The sequence below is a fragment of the Giraffa tippelskirchi genome, chromosome 1 (assembly GCF_054371585.1).
Source record: "Giraffa tippelskirchi isolate mGirTip1 chromosome 1, T2T-mGirTip1v1.2.pri, whole genome shotgun sequence".
NCBI lineage: Eukaryota > Metazoa > Chordata > Mammalia > Artiodactyla > Giraffidae > Giraffa > Giraffa tippelskirchi.
In genome coordinates, this window is record NC_137275.1 from 70,894,349 (window position 1) to 70,915,457 (window position 21,109).

Below are 21,109 nucleotides of genomic sequence, written 5' to 3' on the forward strand. Positions count from 1 at the left end.
ACACACACACAGTTGTCCAATCCAGAATTCTTCTGTGGATTACTTACGCTAAATTATAAAACCAAGGAGAGACTGGTGAGTCCAGTCCTTTGTGGTTTATCTAAGAAGGCAAGGCATGTATCCAACCATTTGTGTGTCAGCAAGAAGCACCAATCAGTCAACCGTGTTTTTAATCAGCCTTCAGTATACTTGTGTCTTTGTGGGACCAATACCATGAAATGCATTCACTACTGGCGGAAACTTGTTACTACCGACAAGACCAATCTTCACTGCCTTATTGTATCAGTATGCTTAGTAAATAACAATGGGTGATTGAAAGGATATATTTGGGAATTTTAAAGTAATTAGATCTCAGTTTAAAAAGATCTTAAAAATGGGTTTTTACCCTTGTATATTTGCTTGGTGATATTAATTTTAGGAGGTTTCATAGAAAATTATGATATCTAATGCACAAAAACAGTACATTTATGTAAAAGTAATTAAAAATACAATAAAACATGTTAGTAAAATTTCCCTTGCTGATTAGAGTCAACAGCATGATGAGAAAATAAGGGCTAACAGACAAGACAAGGAATAAATCCTTAAAGTATATGCATGATAGCACAAAAAGAAAAATAATTCCATCTCCTCCCAAGGCTGTTCTTTCCCAGAATGTAGATGGTGATGAGTAAAAACGTCTTTCAGCAACTTGGCCATCTGGTTATAGATGTGTCCACAAACAATTCTGCCACAGCAGGCATGTAGCCCTATTGCTCCAGGGCTGTGGCCTATCTCCAGATCTGAGATTGACATTCATATTTTTGCTGGATATACAAGTAGCTGAGAAATTTTCTAGGATGACTAGCTATTTCAAATATTTCAAAATGATAAAAATTATATAAAAGGCACAAGTTATCAAAATATGTAATAAATGTGTGATGAAGAGTCAGGCTTTTGTTAGGACTTCTTAAGCCTATTCAAATTTTCTGACTTTGTCTTATTTCAACTCCTCTTTCTTTTCGCTAGCTAACAATTTATTGGTACCACTAGAGGGAAGCATAATCCCATATACTTCAGGACTTTCCCTTTATTCCAGAAAGCATCCTAACACAAAGCTAAAAATTTTCAGTAAATTTTATGGTTGCTTACATGTAAAACAATCTAAGAGGGAAACTACATGAAAATGATTAAAAATAATGGATACCATTTTTTCAGAATTGTTCACTGCTACATTCTTCAATAATTTAATATAATATGCACATGGAAATTTTCTAATACATGCATATATGTTACTGGAAAGAGGGATCTTGTTGAGGTGGTATGGTTCTAAGAATAAACTCTCGGGGCAGTAAAGCAAGAATGCACAGAAGGTGAGTTAATATCTTCCTCACATATAGAACATATTTTCTTTTTAAAAATTACTTTTTAATAATTTATAGAGGAATAGATTGAAGATTTAACTATCTGACAGAAGAAACACATAGATGGCATAGACGAATCTAGCAGGTTCTCAATATAGTTTAATAAGGAAATTAAAAGACAAACTACCGCACAATTGCACTCATCTCACACTCTAATAAAGTAACCCTCAAAATTCTCCAAGCCAGGCTTCAACACTACATGAACTGTGAAATTCCAGATGTTCAACCTGGATTTAGAAAAGGCAGAAGAACCAGAGATCAAATTGCCAGCATCCGTTGGATCATCGAAAAAGCAAAGAGTTCCAGAAAAACATCTACTTCTGCTTTATTGACTATGCCAAAACCTTTGACTGTGTGGATCACAATAAACTGGAAAATTCTTAAAGAGATGGGAATACCAGACCACCGGATGTGCCTCTTAAGAAATCTGTATGCAGGTCAAGAAGCAACAGTTAGAACTGGACATGGAACAACAGACTGGTTCCAAATCGGGAAAGGAGTACATCAAGGCTATATATTTTCATCTTGCTTATTAAACTTGTATACAGAGTACAGTATGAGAAATGCCAGGCTGGATGAAGCACAAGCTGGAATCAAGATTGCCAGGAGAAATATCAATAACCTCAGATATGCAGATGACACCACCCTTGTGGCAGAAAGTGAAGAAGAACTAAAGAGCCTCTTAATGAAAGTGAAAGAGGAGAGTGAAAAAGTTGGCTTAAAGCTCAACATTCAGAAAACTAAGATCATGGCATCCAGTCCGATCACTTCATGGCAAATAGATGGCGAAACAATGGAAACAGTGAAAGACTTTATTTTTTTAGACTCCGAAATCACTGCAGATGTTGACTGCAGCCATGAAATAAAAAGACACTTGCTCCTTGGAAGAAAAGCTATGAGCAACCTAGACAGCCTTTAAAAAGAAGAGACATTACTTTGTCAACAAAGGTCCATCTAGTCAAAGCTATGGTTTTTCCAGTAGTCATGTATGGATGTGAGAGTTGGACTATAAAGAAAGCTGAGTGCAGAAGAATTGGTAATTTTGAACTGTGGTGTTGGAGAAGTCTCTTGAGAGTCCCTTGGACTGAGAGGAGATCCAACCAGTCCATCCTAAAGGAAATCAGTCCTGAATAGTCATTGGGAGGACTGATGCTGAAGCTGAAACTCCAATACTTTGGCCACCTGATGTGAAGAACTGATTCATTTGAAAAGATCCTGATGCCGGAAAAGATTGAAGGCAGGAAGAGAAGGGGACGACAGAGGATGAGATGGTTGGATGGCATCACTGACCTAATGGAAATGAGTTTGAGTAAACTCCGGGAGTTGGATATGGACAGGGAGGCCTGGCGTGCTGCAGTCCATGGGGTTGCAAAGAGTCAGACACAACTGAGTGACTGAACTGAACTGAAAATTATTTGATGGGAATCTGGTGAAAGGACAAAGGCATGGGTCAGTTAAAATGGTAGAAAAGGGATTCAGCATCAAAGATGATCTAAATATTATGCGGAGTATTATTGTCTTGGCTGGGTTATTCTTAGAATCAATATTTTGCCTATAGAATACTCTATAAGCATCTAGCTTCTCAACACTGGATGGCTGGAAATCTTTTGAAATAAATACATATCAAAATAACAATTAACATTTTAATTACATGCACATATAAAGCAGTGCTCATAGTTAACTAACAACTGTGATTGGTACCGAGAGAGAGAAACTGAACACTTAACAACAGCTCACTCTTAGAGGGATGATCACACACTTTTTCGTTAATTGTCAATTAAAGACCAAATTACAATTCGTAAAACTGCACATGATTTGAAAACAAGTTCTTTGATAACTGAAGTGACATCTTCTTGAACCTCATTACTTATAGTCCAGTTGCCAAAAGTTTATTAAAGTTACTGGTTTGTTGTGTATGAATTACAGGTACACATATGCATGAATTCCATTTTGATATATAGTTTAATACAGTCGAAAAATAAACAGAGGCAAAAGACTCAATCACATATCAAGCATTTGCCCCAGATCTTTGGTATAGAGATACTGGAACTGGACTGAGCCTATGTACAGCATTGTTCAAGCAGTTGATGCTTTGATTTATTCCATTCCACATATAAAGCAGGAGGCAGCTAAGGAAGTGTGTGTGGTGCTTCTTATCCTGATACATGTATACTGGCCATGTAGTGTGTGGTTATATATCAGTTTTGCAAGTGTTAGGGATCACTGGCTCTACTCCATTCCTAAAGGACTCTGATTCAAGTCCAAAGGGCACTACCTCTTTTTAAGGGTGAAGATTATGTCAGCTTCTTCTACACTCTACATATTTATGTATCCCCTGTGGTGAGATATTCTCTAAGGGGACACAGGGTAAGAATAATTAACCATATGAAATATTCCAGTCATTGTAGATAAACTAAATGCGTAGAATTTCTCAAGGTGCATCTGATAGAACATTGGCCTTGCAAGACAGTCCATGAGAAAAGGGCTGTGGAGACAACCAAGTGTGGGAGGCACACAGTATGGCTTACATCCTCTCTGGGAGCTCACAGTGTACCTTGCATAATAAAGGCACCGAGTAATCCTCCAGCGAAAAACAGAAAAACACACAACCAGCCTTTCCCAAGGGGACCTGAACTAGCTTTTATATTATTTGCTTAGGGTTTTATATGATACTAATGAATGGTCCATGGAATGAATGTACTTTGCAAATAAGACTCAAAAGATTTTTGTTTGGTCTCCATTTCCCTCAGTGTGTGAAACAGTACTCATTCAGGAAAGGGAAAGACAAGCTCTACTTACAATTCAGTGACGTCTCTTGGAATTCCTCTGGGCAAGACTTTCAAGGCTTTGTTGCTACATCGAACCACTGTGTCCAAGCAGGTACACTCCGCAGGACAGCGAGAGAGTGGGGAACAGCTATTGTCATCATTTCCTAAATTGCCAAAAGATACATAGGGAAACCTTATTTGTGGCTCTGAAGATGCCAGAAGGGATTTTATGCCTTCAGTTTAACAAACACAAGAGACTTCAGCCATACAATGATTTACTCTTAGGGCATTAAGGATTTACAAATCGGCACTATATGTTCTGTGTAGGGCTCTTTTCAGACTGCCTAGGGCGGAGTTCCAGAAAACAATTCACAGTTAGTATTATCAATATGATTATAATGTTACGTTCTTTGTTCAGTTATTTACACTTTTTATTAGAATTATACTTTTAATTAGAATATATAAATGTAAACTGAATTATGGAAAAATTGTAAGCAGACATGAAGAGACACAAAGGGACAGATTATTTTTTAAAAGGTTAGCAAAAAATGCATGGGTCCCTCACTTGAAAGTATGGAGCTCAAATGAACTCCACTTTCTGGCAAAATAATAGCACCTACATTCTACCTACATTACAGGCCTGTTATGAGAATCAAATGCAATGATACATAGAGAGTACTAAAAATGAAAACTATTATTTTTGTTACGGTTACTAGAATTTCTATTTTATTAGTCAATTGCCTTTATCACTTAAAAAGAGTAATTACTAAAAAGATGCTTAGAATAATAAAGAAAAGCAAAAATGAAGCTATATAAATAGTATCAACCACAGGTTGAAAATTGGAAAATCTTTAAAAATGTTCAGAAACACATATCAAGTAGAGTTAGATGTGAATGTACAGTTGGAGCAAATAAGTGTCTGTTGCTAAAACAAAATAAAACCACAAAACAAAGCAAAAAAATGCATAATAACTACAGCTATCCATTACCTGAACTATGAAATGCTGCATATGCCCTATAGCATCGGAACAGTCACCAGAGAGTGTCTGGTGATCAAAGCCCTGGCTGGGCCTTCTTACCATCATCACAAGTAAAGTCTTGAATGGCCACATCCTGGATGGGGATTTCTTTGAGGAAATAGGGTTTCTGACATCGAGGATTTCCTGTTACAATTCTTTTCTTCCTGAGCCATTCTCCCAACCAAGCCAGGTAGCAGTTACAGTTGAAAGGATTGGCCAAGAGGTTTCTAAGCACCACATGCAAACAATGCAGAGTAAAATTTCGGGGTCTGCTTTTGTACTTCTCAAAATTCCATGCTACCATCTTCCCACAACATACTCCATCCCCAATTCATGCTCAATCACATACAACATACAGGATGCATTCATTGGCTAAAAGATTTATGTCTGGAACTTAAACAATAAAAACAATATTTTCATATGAGAATTCTTCAAATAATTTTGTTGAAAAATAAAGTGAAGGTGGTAATTCAGAGTTTATGCAGGGTATTCTGATGGATATCTCATTTAGAGATAATTTAAACTTGTCAGAGATCTGACTTGCTGTCAAACTTCTCTACACTGATAATGCAGTAATTTAATATAAAGATGAAGGCTGATTACCTTATATTATTGAGTTTAACCTGACAAGCTATTTCATTAATTTGTCATTTCAAGATTTCCATCTCTTATTTGCTCCAGGGAATAGGTTTCCCATCTAAACTGACAGCTGAGTTGATTAAATGCCAGTTATAAAAATGAATTTATTTCTACAAATCTCAATACTTTTGGCATTTCACCACTTCAGCACTAACCTATTGACAATCCCATTATTTATAAACATGGCATCTTTAATATGCACAAATTAGGCACTCGATGGAAAATGTCACATTTTATGTGGAAAGAGGATTAAATACTTTACTGATGGATGGATGTTTCCTTCAAATTATTTCTTCTGGGACTTCAGCTATGTTAAACATGATTTTTTTCCTTCTAACTACCTTTCCAGTTAAATTAGTATATTTAGATGCCACTGTTACCAGAAAGCCATATCAGTTGTAAGATTTATCATTTCAAATACAGCTTTTTTTAGGTACTTACATACAAGGGGCTTAAAATACTTGGAGAGTTTTTTTTTGACACTTTCTGAGTTCTGCCTGTAGACCTACAAATATTCTTTATTCTTTGAATGTCTACATAAAATGTGCTCTTGGATAGGCTCACCCTATTTCTTTAATATCTTCTTAATATCATAGTAAATGCCCTATGGTGAGCTTTTATTGTCGGTCTGGTCATCATAATATATCTCCTGTCATTGTGAATGATCCTTTGAGTACAGTTTGTTGGCAATAACCCTATCAACTCTGTTTTATGATACTCATACGGCAAAGACACCAATGTGAGAACACTGGGAAAAAAATACAACCTTTCTCTCATTTGCAACTCAATCAAATTATAAGGTTACCATTTACAAATTAAGCCACATCACACTGTTATAAATAATTCACTGAAAAATACTATAATTTTTGTTACATTTTAACATAAGATAGCAGGCAATATTGTTAGAAAAATTAAAATAAGTTTGACATGATAAATTTGTCCTTAAAAATACCTGTCTTTAATCCTATGTTTATGAAACGCTTAGTAATGCATTAAAATTGCATCAATAAAATTGATGCAATAAAATTGTATCAATAAAAGTAATAAATATCATACACTGGCTTAATTAATACATCAATGAAGACTATTTTTCATACTTACAGAGTAGACAAAGAATGGAGAGTATCAAAAGCTCCTGGTGCAATGGTAGTAATCTGATTATCATATAAAGAAAGCAAACGCACAGAGCTGAGTCCTATGAAACTGTCATTCCCTACACAGCTTATGCGATTACTTCTCAACATCCTGAGGGGGAAAAATACAACATGGTTAAGGAGACAAAATATCAATCAATTTTGCCTATCTGAAGACCACAATAACCCCTCTTTGCAAATGCATAGCATTTACTCCTGCTTTCTGAATGTTCTCCTGTCATAAGGAACTGCTGTGATATGTACAGTCATTTCCCTCTGTCCCTGATGGATTGATTCCAGGACCCCCTGCATATACCAAATTCGTGGCCCTCCATATCTACGGGTTCTCCATTCACTGCAGATGCTTGAATCTGTGGATGCAGAATCCACAGATGTGGAGAGCCAGTCATACTAAGGAACCTGCACAAGAACAAAATGCTTAGTTGTCAGTGATAACACTCGGTTACGAAAACTCAAGAGTCTCAAGTATGGGCTTACAACCCCATCTAATGAGGGCAGAATGTTTTCCTTTGATGGTACAATTATGGTGGCATGATTACATAATATCCTAATTCACCCACACCTCTCTACGCTCTGGAAGCCCTGCGATTTGTGTATTCTCCGTAACATTACATTTGCTGCTGAACAGAAGGGAGGCAGAAAAGAATCGATAGCCAGAGCGGATAGAGGACGGAGGGCATCCCAGGGACTTAGAGCCAAGTCAATGTCAACAGTGGCTGGGGGAGCCAAATTTGACTGAGCTTCCACAAAGCACGTACAAATTATTTTATTTGTTTTGAGTTTTAGAATTTAAAAGGAGACAACAGTTGAGAGATCCCAGTTGTTCACAGTGAAGCTTAAACAGGTTTCTTTTGAAAGAAATTCTGACCACTTTTTCTTTGGTCACTGACATTAGTAGGATTAAAACTTTTGTCATTTCCTCATCACTGCTAAAGTTCTGGTTGGTTCTCAATTCTTTTGCAAACTGTTTCTTTGCAGGGCTTAGAAGGGAATGAAAAGCTTCTTTAAAATCCATTGTAAAAATAAATAGTTGCCATAAACTTCATTCAGAATTGCTAAAAAGTTAATATTTTCCTTAATTTTTCTAGATGTGGGTTGACCACAGTGTTAGAAGACTGAAAAAATAGCAACAAAACTTTCCTTTAAAATTCTACATTGTCCTCTAATAAATTAGAAGTACTGGCCTTTGCATTCTGCTAAGTTACAGATAACAAGAAAGGATAATGCCCTCCTTATCAAGGCATTGTTTTGTGTTTGGAAACAAATGCACAACAGAAAAGTATGACTATCAGCACTATCCTTTGTCATAAATAAATAAGAACATTTGGTCTTAATCTTATTGGAGTCACAGACTTCTGGGAAAAGTTGAAAAAAACTTTGCTTTCTATTGCTGGAAAAATCTGTAAGCACACATATGTACTACATTTTGCCTGTAATGCCGGGGCTTCAAAGACCCACTGAAATATGTGCATGTATGACTAAGAGGTTTACTAGTCCTACAGGGATGAGAAGTCGACAGGCAGTGAAGGGGGAGGGGTCTTGTCGAAATCTTCATAGCTCCAAGCTGAAGGATACCACTTAAAGCAATAGCTGTGTCCCAGTAAACCCACTGAAGCCCTTTCAATACCTTTAGCTTGTCTCTAAATGATTTGTTTCGCAGCTTGAGGCACAGTGGGATTAAGTAGAGAGTTTGTGGGTGTCTACCTCAGATGCCTAAACACAGGCGGCACAAAGCATCGCTAGACATATAACGAAGGTGAAAACTGAATTTAGAGAACTTGTCTCATAGAGAGTCCTGTGACTGGAGCTAGTCAGAAAAAACACTTTGATAAACTCCTTAGAGTGCTCTTATGGGCTGAATTGTATTCCCCTAAAACTCATATGCTGAAGCCTTGCGTGCATGCTCACTCAGCTGTGTCTGACTCTTTGTGACCCCAAGGACTATAGTCTGCCAGGCTCCTCTGTCCATGGGATTTTCCAGGCAGGAATACTGGAGAGGCTTGCTATTTCCTCTTCCAGGAGATCTTCCGGATCCAGAGATAAAACCCACGTCTCCTGCATTGGCAGGCGGATTCTTTATCACTGAACCACCTGGGAAGCTCTAACCCCTGATGGGGCTGCACTTGGAGATAGGGCCTTTAGGGAGCTAGTTAAGGTGAAATGGTGGTTCAGATGGTAAAGTGGCTTCCCTGGTTGCTCAGATGGTAAGGCATCTGCCTACATTGTGGGAGACCCAGGTTCGATCCTTGGGTCAGGAAGATCCCCTGGAAAAGGAAGTGGCAACCCACTCCAGTACTCTTGCCTGAAAAATCCCATGGACAAAGGAGACTGGTAGGCTCTAGTCCATGGGGTTGCAAAGAGTTGGACACGACTGAGTGACCTCACTAAGGTGAAATGAGATCCTAAGGGTGGAGCCCTGACCTGATTGGACTGGTGTCCTTAGAGGAAGGGACACCAGAGTTCTCTTGTCCCACACACAGAGGAAAAGCCATATAAGGACACAGAGAGAATGTGGCCATCTACAAGCCAAGAAAGGAGTTCTCTCCAGAAACCAATCATCTCAGCACCTTGATTTTGGAATTCTAGCCTCCAGAACGATAAGAAAACACATTTCTGCTGTTTAAGTCATTCAGTCTGTGGTATCTTGTTATGGCAGCCCAAGGCTGACTAAAGTAAGCAGAGTTACAGACTGACTTCTCGCCTCCCCTTGAAACCCCTTGTACAAGCCCCTGTGTCTTTGTCTTTTGAAGTAAAATGCTAACTCAAGGGTTGATGACTGAGAAATATGAAGATGTAGAATCAAAGAATAGTTGTTTGGCTAGGGAACTGGTAACAATTTAGACCATAATTCTGCCACACACCAGTTTCACCAAACTCCCAGTTTCCTGCAAGATACAGTAATGGCCTGATACACATTCCTAAGTTGTTTTTTCACAGGAGGTAAACTCCCTTCAGGTAAAAACTGCTGATCCTAGAACTGGTTGAAACCAGAAAATCGATGATGCTTGAAACTTAACCTTGATGCCAACCAGTCCAAGAACTGTCCATGAGCTGATCACGCCCTACCTCCTTGAACACTATAAAACTCCTCATTACCCACTCCCAGGTGGGTCACATGGTCTTGATGGCATTAGCCTGCTGTGGTCCCCTTAGCCTGGCAAAGCAATAAAAGCTACTCTTTTCTACTTCACCAATACTCTTTCTCCACCTTTCTATTTGGTGCTGGTGAACAGAGACTGAGTTTTGGTAAACACCCCCCTTTACCCACCCCGACGCACACTGCTCCCTTAAGGAGAAGGCTCTAGGAACATCAGTGGCTCAGACACTATCTAAGAAGGCAGGCTTCTGCCTGTTGCAGGACTTAGTTTTGCCAAGTTACTTGAGACAGCTTGGGGGAGGGGAATGGGGCAGGAGTAGATGTAGCCACCTGTAGTATAACTTCTCTGCCCTCCTTCAACACACTCCCAGTATCTCCCCCATAAAAAGACCAAAGGGATATTTGCACTACATTTTTCACTTTGTTGGGACTCGGAGTTAGCCCATGAGAGGGGCCAGCAGGTTGCAGGCTGGTTGTGCTGGGTGGTTTGTCTCCAGGCTACCATATGTGCTTTTCATGGACAGGTGCTTTTTTGAGTGGGATGTTAATTGGGATGCTATTGAATGCTGGGGAAATGTCTTCTCCCTAGCATCTGATAAAGGGCAGGCATGAATTCCCTTGGGTCTCAGTTCCCCTGGGCATGGCTCTTGGTGCCTCCACAGGATAGGGTAGGCATTTAGGGGAGACATGGAGTTTGGCCTCTCTCCACTGCAATTCCCAAGGGCTGCTTCTTGCTTACAGTTTCCTTCGTGCCTTCCAAAGGTTTCAGTTTTGTTGGTGTTTTCTTCCAATGCTTAGGCCACCACTTATGCCAAACATATTTATATGCTTTAAAGGTTATAAAAACTACATAGACACACTGAATGAAAATTCAAGTCACTCAAAGTGTTGTCCTTACTCATCAGTTCAAGCCCCATTTTCCTGGGCCAACAACCTTTTGGAAACATATGAGATTTCTTTTCCCAGCTTCCCTATCCCTGAGTGACTTCCCCGGTGGCTCATATGGTAAAGCGTCTGCTTACAACACGGGAGACCAGGGTTCAATCCCTGGGTTGGGAAGATCTCCTGGAGAAGGAAATGGGAACCCCCTCCAGTATTCTTGCCTGGAAAATTCCATGGACAAAGGAGCCTGTTAGGCTACAGTCCATGGGGTTGTAAAGAGTTGGACACAACTGAGTGACTTCACTATCCCTGAGTAAGTAGACATACTCTTAACATGTTTTCTGAAATAGATAGTAAAAGAGACACCAGCAGCCAGTTTCTCTTTTTTTCACTAAGACCTTGAAGGGGCAGATGAAGGTAGTCTCGAGCTAGGCTTATTCTGCGGATTTGGAATGGGCTCTGAAGCTGGCGACCTTGGGCCAAGACATAGTATTAGATGGAGGAATTTGAATAAAAGGGAAGAGAATGATCATAGTGAGGAAGAACAGGGAGCCAGATCGGTACAAACACTGGAACCAAGATGATCTTATTTGATAAGGATTCAACAGCCAGGAGAGACTCCATTGATCACTTGTCAGCAACACATTGAAGCCAGAGGTACTGGAGTCAGGAACTGTTTGCCTCTAAAAAATGCATTTGCGTGTGTGTGTGAGAGAGATTGAGAGGAAGAGAGAGACAGAGAGATGGGGGGATGAGGAAGAGCAGGAGCTACTCCCTCTCCCAGGAATATAAAGAACTGTGAATGACAACTCTGTGGTAGAAAAATCACAATGCAAATGAGAATACTTACAAAGTCTTGAGGCTTTCCAAGCCCTTGAACATCTTATGCTGAACATTTTCCAAACGATTACTCGTGAGAAGTATTTCATTCACACCAGATGCGCCTTCAAACGCTCCCTCTTCAATGTCTGTGATCTTATTGTTGCTGAAGTTTCTAAGTAAAAATGATTGAAACAAATATTTGAAAAAATTTCTAACAACAAGGGCACTAAGCAATGCGTCTGATCATTTTCTTTTACTGAACAAGCATCCTTCACAAAACCTCTAAGCTCTTCACTGCCTGGCATTCCCAAGGCTCTGAAAAGTCACCACTTTCTGATTCCGTCAAGCCAAAGTGACAATAATACAAGCGGGAAACATCTATGCTGAAAGGTGCCAGCCCAATCAGGGATCCACCAGGGCCCCAGAAATATAAAAACCTTGATGTCAGTTACTACATTGTGTAAATTTTCATGTTTGCCACCACACTTAATAAGAAACTTTTTTCCAAAGAAATGCCCCTGATTTAAACGCTTGAATGAATTCATTACGCAAAGAAGGCAACTGAGTAGAGAAAAGAAGGAAAAGCTAGAATGTGTTGGGGTTGGACAACATCAGAAATGTATCTGAATATGCGATTGTGCCCATAACCTCTCATGTAATAATGTGTCAGAACAACCAAATTAACTGCCCATATTCTGTATGATACAAAACACTAATGCTTGCCCAGAGGGCAAGAACATCCAGTTGAGGTAGGTAACATCTTCCTAGAGATTTTTCTCTTTCTCAAGGCTCACTCCAAGACCAAGGATGCCCACAAAATAAGGATCATTTTTAGGTATCATTTTATTCCTTTCAGAGCACTGTGCATAGCAGCCTCTGAATAAATATGTATTGAATTGAAAAGCATTTTATGGCTAAAAAGAAAAAGCAGTCAGCATCAGTGAAAAAGGAGGACGTTTAAGAATTTAGAAACTCTTGGGGAGGCAGTGAAATATGTGGGCCAAGTGCTCTGCCATTTCCACTCTCTCTGCCTGTGGATCAGTCACAATATGACAGCACAGATGTCATGAAAGTATGCTTCTCTGCTCCTCCTGATGTTTCCTGTTATGCTGACAGTGCTCCATGGCCCTACACTCTTGGCCTCTGTCCTATCCCTCCTTCCATCATCCTCAAGGGGGCTGGATTACTGTCTGAGTGTTGTTGAAACTGCTGAGCTTAGAAACTTATTTTAAAATATGAGTTGCAGACATGTAGATAGCACATGAGCTATCAAGCCAGATTACCAATCATTAATTTTGACTATCTTCTAATGAAAGTTTAATGAAGCAAAAAGTCAAACAGTCGACATGAATGTGCTGAAAGAGAAATAACAGCATGGTTTGGGGAATGTAAAGGAAGTTACAACACATTACTGAACTCATCTCTAATGCACTTAGACTGGGGGACTCCTGTTGTGACCATGTAACAGACCAGCTGTCAGAGTTAAAGACACTAGGGTTCTGCTACAGAAAACCTGGTCGCCATCACTGACATACACAGAAAAGAGCAAATTACTCAGGTTTCTCTCAGAGTTTACCCTATATTCATATCACAAGTGGTCACCATATGGACATTTCTTTGAATCTTTAATTTTCCTGATTTCCTAAGAAATAGAAATAAAACTACAAAGGTATAAAAGAACACAACACTATAGAAATTTTTAAAGATGGCTAATATACGGCTTACATTTTACGTAACTGAGGAAGTTTCTTGAAGATCCCTGTAGCTTCCAACACTGTAAATTCATTATTGTTGAGGCGCCTAGGGAAAACAGAAACAGAAGAGTTTCATTTCCAAAAGTCAGGTAGAGATTAAATTTCATTTCTCATACAGAATTAAAACATTATTTAATGATTATCCAAAAGAAAAATACAAGACACATATCAGAAAATTTGTGGGAAGGACAGATATTTTTTAATTTATCCCATATTGTAAGGATCAAAATAAAACATATTAAGAAGCATATAGTAAAGAAAATCAATAATCATAATTCAAAACCAACTCTTCATTCAATAATCTGTAGAATGTTTTCTCCTCTTTTTTTCCACTGTTACCGCTGCTTCCAAAAGCATTTTCAGTTCAGTTCAGTTCAGTTGCGCAGTCGTGTCCGACTCTTTGCGACCCCATGAGCTGCAGCACACCAGGCCTCCCTGTCCATCACCAACTCCCGGAGCCTGCTTGAACTCATGTCCACTGAGTCGGTGATGCCATCCAACTATCTCATCCTCTGTCATCCCCTTCTCCTCCTGCCCTCAATCTTTCCCAGCATCAGGGTCTTTTCAGATGAGTCAGTTCTTCGCATCAGGTGGCCAAAGTACTGGAGTTTCAGCTTCAACATCAGTCCTTCCAATGAACACACAGAGCTGATGTCCTTTAGGATGGACTGGTTGGATCTCCTTGCAGTCCAAGGGACTCTCAAGAGTCTTCTCCAACACCACGGTTAAAAAACATCAATTCTTTGGTGCTCAGTTTTCTTTATAGTCCAACTCTCACATCCATATATGACTACTGGAAAAACCATAGCCTTGACTAGAAGGACCTCTGTCGGCAAAGTAATGTCTCTGCTTTTTAATGTGCTGTCTAGGTTGGTCATAACCTTCCTTCCAAGGAGTAAGTGTCTTTTAATTTCATGGCTGCAATCACCATCTGCAGTGATTTTGGAGTCTAAAAAAATTAAGTCTCTCACTGTTTCCACTGTTTCCCCATCTATTTCCCATGAAGTGATGGGACCAGATGCCATGATCTTAGTTTTCTGAATGTTGAGCTTTAAGACAAAATTTCACTCTCCTCTTTCATTTTCGTCAAGAGGCTCTTTAGTTCCTCTTCACTTTCTGCCATAAGAGTGGTGTCATCTGCCTATCTGAGGTTATTGATATTTCTCCCGGCAATCTTGATTCCAGCTTGTGCTTCCTCCAGCCTGGCATTTCTCATGATGTACTGTGCATATAAGTTAAATAAGCAGGGTGACAATATCAGCCTTGACGTACTTCTTTTCCTATTTGGAACCAGTCTGTTGTTCCATGTTCAGTTCTAAGTATTGCTTCCTGACCTGCATACAGGTTTCTCAAAAGGCAAGTCAGGTGGTCTGCTATTCCCATCTCTTTCAGAATTTTCCAGTTTATTGTGATCCACACAGTCAAAGGCTTTGGCATAGTCAATAAAGCAGAAACAGATGTTTTTCTGGAACTCTCTTGCTTTTTTGATGATCCAGCGGATGTTAGCAATTTGATCTCTGGTTCCTCTGCCTTTTCTAAAACCAGCTTGAACATCTGGAAGTTCACGGTTCACATATTGCTGAAGCCTGGCTTGGAGAATTTTGAGAATTACTTTACTAGCATGTGAGATGAGTGCAATTGTGTGGTAGTTTGAGCATTCTTTGGCATTGCCTTTCTTTGGGATTGGAACGAAAACTGACCTTTTCCAGTCCTGTGGCCACTGCTGAGTTTTCCATATTTACTGGCATATTGAGTGCAGCACTTTCACAGCATCATCTTTCAGGATTTGAAATAGCTCAACAAGAATTCCATCACCCTCACTAGCTCTGTTCGTAGTGATGCTTCCTAAGGCCCACTTGACTTCACATTCCAGGATGTCTGGCTCTAGGTGAGTGATCACACCGTTGTGATTATCTGGGTCATGATCTTTTTTGAACAGTTCTCCTGTGTATTCTTGCCATCTCTTCTTAATATCTTCTGCTTCTGTCAGGTCCATACCATTTCTGGCCCATTCCAATTCAAAGCATTTTAGACCATTTGTTTCCTAGTCACTTGCTCCATAAATGTTTTTATCAACAACTTTACTGATATACAATTTCCAGACCATAAAATGTACCCTTTTAAAGTGTACAATTCAGTGGTTTTAAAAATATTCACAAACTTGTGCAACCATCTTTGCTTTCCTATTCCAGAACACATTCATCACCCAAAAAAGAAACCCCCTACCTGTCAGCAGTCACTCTCAATTTCCTGCCCTCCACTGTCTCAATTCTTAGCAACCCATAATTTATCTTCTGTCTGTATAGATTTTCCTATTCTGAATATTTCTCATTAATAGAATAATACAAAATGTGGCTTCTTGGCCTGGCTTTTTTCACTTTGCTTAATTTTTATAAGGTCTTTCCACATTTAGCATAGATCGGTACTTCATTCCATTTTATGGCTGAATTATATTCCATTGTGTGGATATACCACATGTGTTTATCCATTCATCAGCTGATGAACATCTGAGTTGCATCCACTTCTTGATGATGATAAATAATCCTGCTAGGAACACTGGTGTACAAGATTTTGTGCAGATTTATGATTTCAATTCTCTTAGCTATATATATAGGTGTGAAATCACTGTGTCACATGGTAAAGCTATTTAGCCATGTTAGCTACCTCAGGAAAAGCCAAACTGTTTTTCAAAAGGGCTGGACCATTTTACATTTCCAGCAGCAATGTATGAGGGGCCCAATTTCTCTTACCCGTTACTGTCTTTTTTAAAAGGCATTCCAGTGGATGTGTGGTGCTACCTCATTGGGGTTTTCATTTGTATTTTCCACATGCCTAGTGATCCTGAGTGCTTTATCATGTGCTTATTGATCATTTAGATATCTTCTTTGGAGAAATGTCCATACAAATAATTTGATCACTTTTTACCCTGGTAAGGTATTTTTTTGAGCGGGGTGCAGGGAGGGAAGAGCAGCCACACACGTGTCTTGTGGGATCTTAATTCCTCGGCTGGGTGATTGCACCCATGCCCTGTGCCGTGGAAGCTCTATGTCTTAACCAATGGACTGACAGGGCAGCCTTAGGTAAGGTAGATTTTAATTGCTGGGCTTCAAGAGCTCTTTATGCATTCTGGATATGAGTTCCTTACAGATATATGTTTTGCAAATATTTTCTTCCCAGGACTAATTTTTAAAAATCTTATTTCTTAAAACACACACAACCTTTGCTGAAAGATAAACTAGATACTAGTTTCTAAATTCATGAGTGAGAGGTAAACTTATTTTAAGTATTATCATGCTGAAAGATACAATTTGAAATGTTTGCAGAGTTATTGAACCTAAATATAACTCCGTACATGACAGTAAACACAGAGTTTGGGGATTTTACTGCATGGTCTCCACACATTTCTAAAGTTCTGGACCTATGAAATAGCTTCATGTACTAACAGAAATTTTAAAAAAACATCCTTATAGCCACGAGGTAATTAGCTTCTGTCATCTTTTTGAAAGCACTGTATTGTTTTTAAATATGTAAATTGATTAAAATTCATTAAGTAACAGGCATCAGCAGAGGTACTGTGGGAGATAAACTATAAAACAATCCCTGTCATCAAGGGGTTATAATCTAGTTGAACATGAAAGAATTATACAGGCACAAAAAGACAACCAACTTTGCAAAGCAATTAATGACAAATACCAGATGGTACTAGACATAAACATTACTAAGATGTTCTAAAAGTGATGAGGTTTCATTAGTTTTTTTTTTTTTGGATTTTTTTTTAGAAACTCTAACATTAAATGTCGTACTTTTATAAATAAGTCAGTAAAGGCCAACACAGATGGACACAGAATCTATAAATAATTCAACAAATATATTTTAGAATCTTGTATGTGCTAAGCCCTATGTTAGTATTATAAATACAGATCTACTCACACTTTATCGTTTTCAGTTTTTCCTGCTATGTTATTCACTGTTCAGAAAAAGAAAACTATCCTTTGTGTTTTATACTTGATAATCATTGAATCCTTCCACTTATGAATCAGTGAATTATAATAGTATAGCTGATAAAAAAGGACTCTGATTGAATTCACAATGAAAAGAGATTCAAAATGTTGACTCCAAGCTATTTTATTTGGTTGCTGAAAAGACTAAATACATTAAAAATCGATTAAGTGCTTAGAAATGGGTTTTTTGGACATAGTGAAAGTGTTAGTCGCTCAGCTGTGTCTGACTCTTTGCAACCCCATGGACTGTAGCCCGCCAGGCTTCTCTGTCCATGGGATTTTCCAGGCAAGAGTACTGGAGAGAGTCTTCTCTTTCTAGTATTGTCTTCTCCAGGGGATCTTCCTGACCCAGGGATTGAACCTGGGTCTCCTGCATTGCAGGCAGATTCTTTACCACCTGAGCCACCAGGGAAGCCCTTGGACATAATTCATACCCAAGAAAGTGAAAGTGAAAGTCGCTCAGTTGTGTCCTACTCTTTGTCACCCCATGGACTGTCCATGTAATTCTCCTGGCCAGAATACTGGAGTGGGTAATCTTTCCCTTCTCCAGGGGATCTTCCCAACCCAGGGATCGAACCCAGGTCTCCCGCGCTGCATGCGGATTCTTTACCAAATGAGCCGCAAGGGAAACTCAAGAATACTGGAGTGGGTATCCTATCCCTTCTCCAGGGGATCATCCCCACCCAGGAACTGAACCAGGGTCTCCTGCATTGCAGGTGTATTCTTTACCAACTGAGCTATCAGGGAAAGTGAAAGTGAAAGTCGCTCAGTTGTGTCTGACTCTTTGCCACCCCTCGGACTATATGTCCATGGAATTCTCTAGGCCAGAATATTGGAGTGGGTAGCTTTTCCCTTCTCCGGGGGATCTTCCCAACCCAGGGATCAAATCCAGGTCTCCCGCACTGCAGGCAGATTCTTTACCAGCTGAGCTATAAGAGAAGCCCAAGAATACTGGAGTGGGTAGCCTACTCCTTCTCCAGCAGATCTTCCTGACCCAGGAATCGAACCGGTGTCTCCTGCATTGCAGGTGGATTCTTTACCAACTGATCTTTCAGGGAAGCCCCCAAGTAATAAGTATCAAATGGATGTATTGTTATTAGCATTATCAAGTGCTAACTGAATTTTTGAGAGTTATTTTCTGTAGTTGTACCTTGGCCCAGAAAGAAGAAGGAAGAGAGCCTCTAATACTTACACTTGTACAAAGAAGAGTTATGCCAATGTGTGTCAATTAAAATTAACATAATTATTGAGGATGAAAGGGCAAGAAAAGAATCCCAATTTTTTTGATGCTCTTGTTCCCTCCTTCTGAAACTGGATTTTGCTGGGAGATGAACTTACAGCTCTGCAGTGTACTGGGGAATGTGGTCTGGGATTTTGGTGAGTTTTTGATTGGAGCAATCTACTGTGGTCCCTTCGCAGCGGCACTTTTCAGGGCAAGCCAAATCGGCAAAGCAGTCCCCACTTAATTTTGATCGATAATCTTCTGTACCTATTGAGGATTCAAGCCAAAAAAGAAGATACTGAGTCTGAAAGTTAGAATATTTGTTAATTTGTAGGGAGAAAAAAGTAAGGTAACTATAGATTATGCAGCAGGGAGACAACTTGGGGAATTTTGGTCAATGGATGTCAGGAAAGGGTTAAAACAAGGGCTTGGAATTTGCTGGAAAAAAGAGTAACCGGATTCACAGGACAGGAAAACATTAACAGAGTTGAGCTTTTCACAGCTGTACTTTCTGCTGATCCAGTTGTAAGCCATTCTAGCCTATTTGACAGCTAATCACACAATGGCTACTAATCGTGAAAAAGTTTATTTTTTTCTCTGAGTCAAGAATTGAAAATGTATGCAGTAATAAACATATGCCTATATATCATTTTCAATCAGGGCTTTCAAGGCAAATAGATGGACTCAGGTTTTTAAATTTTTCTATGGTCTTTTATTATTCTCTCCCTCTCACATAATCTTCAGAAATGCTTAAAAAGCCCTCTTTTGTTCATTTTGATTTTATAAAAAGAGACAAGTAAATCCTGATTTAAGCCTCAGCAGCTTGTCATGCTGTAGAAAGCTGCGTGACGTTCCATGGTGCTTGACGGAACCATGTTTTACTCATACCTGGCAACCACATGGTTAGATCAAGCACAACAGAAAATCTCGCTACATAACCACTACACCATCCACTAGGCCAAGGGTAAGACCAAGAGGAAAGATGAAGGGAAGCAGGAGAGAAGCTACAGACGTTCTGGAAACGTAATACTGTTTACATGACATGCATTCTTCCCGCAAGAATGTTTATGACCATAGTAAGAGTATTACTACCGAAGAGTTCCTGGAAACACAAAGAAGGGGCTATACTGAAAGGTGCCTCCAATGTTCCTCAGAACTGCAGAATTGAAACAACAGCTTTTTCGGGAACAACATCCAGGGAGAAGTTGAAGGTGCGCTACAAGGACAACAGAGAGGCTCAACAGAACTGTGGTGTCTTCTTGAAAAAATAAAAACAAATAAGAAGGCGCAAAAGAGTGAGACTAAAAGAAGATACATCAGGATTGAAAAGGGAGGATATTATGTTTCAGATCAGACACTTTTACTTACAGCCCAAATGGTGAATTCCTGCAAAAGTAAAGATCACCCAGAAGGAAAGAAAGACAGAGCAAACCCAGGTAAGATTCACATAGTATATACATAACTCACTAAGGTCTCGTCCTTCCTCCCTGACTGTGGCAATTATTGGGGAATGCCTGGTGTGACAGGAACCATCATGCTTTGTAAACTTTCATAATCATTTTGTGAAGCACAGTGGTCTTACAGGAAAAGCAATAGCATACAAGATGCATAGCACAAATTAAGCTCTTGTCAAGTCCTTTAAAAGATGAACTCTTCACAAGATAAATTTTGTTCTGAGTGATCACTGTACTATCTAGATGCCATTCAGAATGGTGGTAGGCAAACAGACACGTAAAATGAAATAAAATGCAAATCATGAGATCAATCATCAAGGACTCCCACTGGAAAATTTGGACGAAACCTTAGGTTTTGTGGCTTACATGCTTTTTAACGATGTTTCCAACTCTCATAAATAATGTTACTGAATTATATGGAATCAGGATCTCGGAAGAAGTTCTCAAAGTTGAATATAATAGTTTCATTACATTTGGCAATTAATGTCATGATATTTACGACATGACATGAGGATCTGTTGTATTGTGGTTTAAGCTTTCATTTTAAAAGTGAAATAAAGAAAATGCAGGTAATAAAGTGTAAATGACAGATACACAAGGTATTTTACATTGAATATAATCTGCATTCAATGCAATGACAATAATACTTATTTTATGACTACTCTCTCAGTAAGCTTAGATTTTAATTAATATCTGGGTGGGGGGAGAGGGAGCAGAGGCTCAAAGAATTCTTATGAGTCCTGACTTCTAGAATTAAGCTTTTAAATCATGTAAACTAAATAATCAGAAATTGACAATTAAGCCATGATATCTGATATAGAGGGTTTTTTTTTTTTTTTTTTTCTCGCAAAACCTATTTTGGCTGCTGTTAATCTTATTAACAGCATCACCGACTCA

At 39.1% G+C, this 21,109-nt stretch overlaps 1 protein-coding gene across 4 annotated transcripts in view; it reads right to left on the reverse strand.

Annotated features, from left to right (window-relative positions):
* SLIT2 (slit guidance ligand 2) overlaps positions 1-21,109 on the reverse strand; it is a 402,220-nt gene that overhangs the window by 73,629 nt on the left and 307,482 nt on the right. For all 4 annotated transcript variants that reach the window (XM_081550621.1, XM_081550695.1, XM_081550848.1 and 1 more), the window contains 6 exons: positions 18,875-19,025; positions 13,507-13,581; positions 11,810-11,953; positions 6,928-7,071; positions 5,248-5,414; positions 4,200-4,332 (listed from right to left, as the gene is read on the reverse strand). In XM_081550621.1, the coding sequence (XP_081406747.1) occupies positions 4,200-4,332; positions 5,248-5,414; positions 6,928-7,071; positions 11,810-11,953; positions 13,507-13,581; positions 18,875-19,025 (814 nt within the window). The remainder of the gene's footprint in view (positions 1-4,199; positions 4,333-5,247; positions 5,415-6,927; positions 7,072-11,809; positions 11,954-13,506; positions 13,582-18,874; positions 19,026-21,109) is intronic.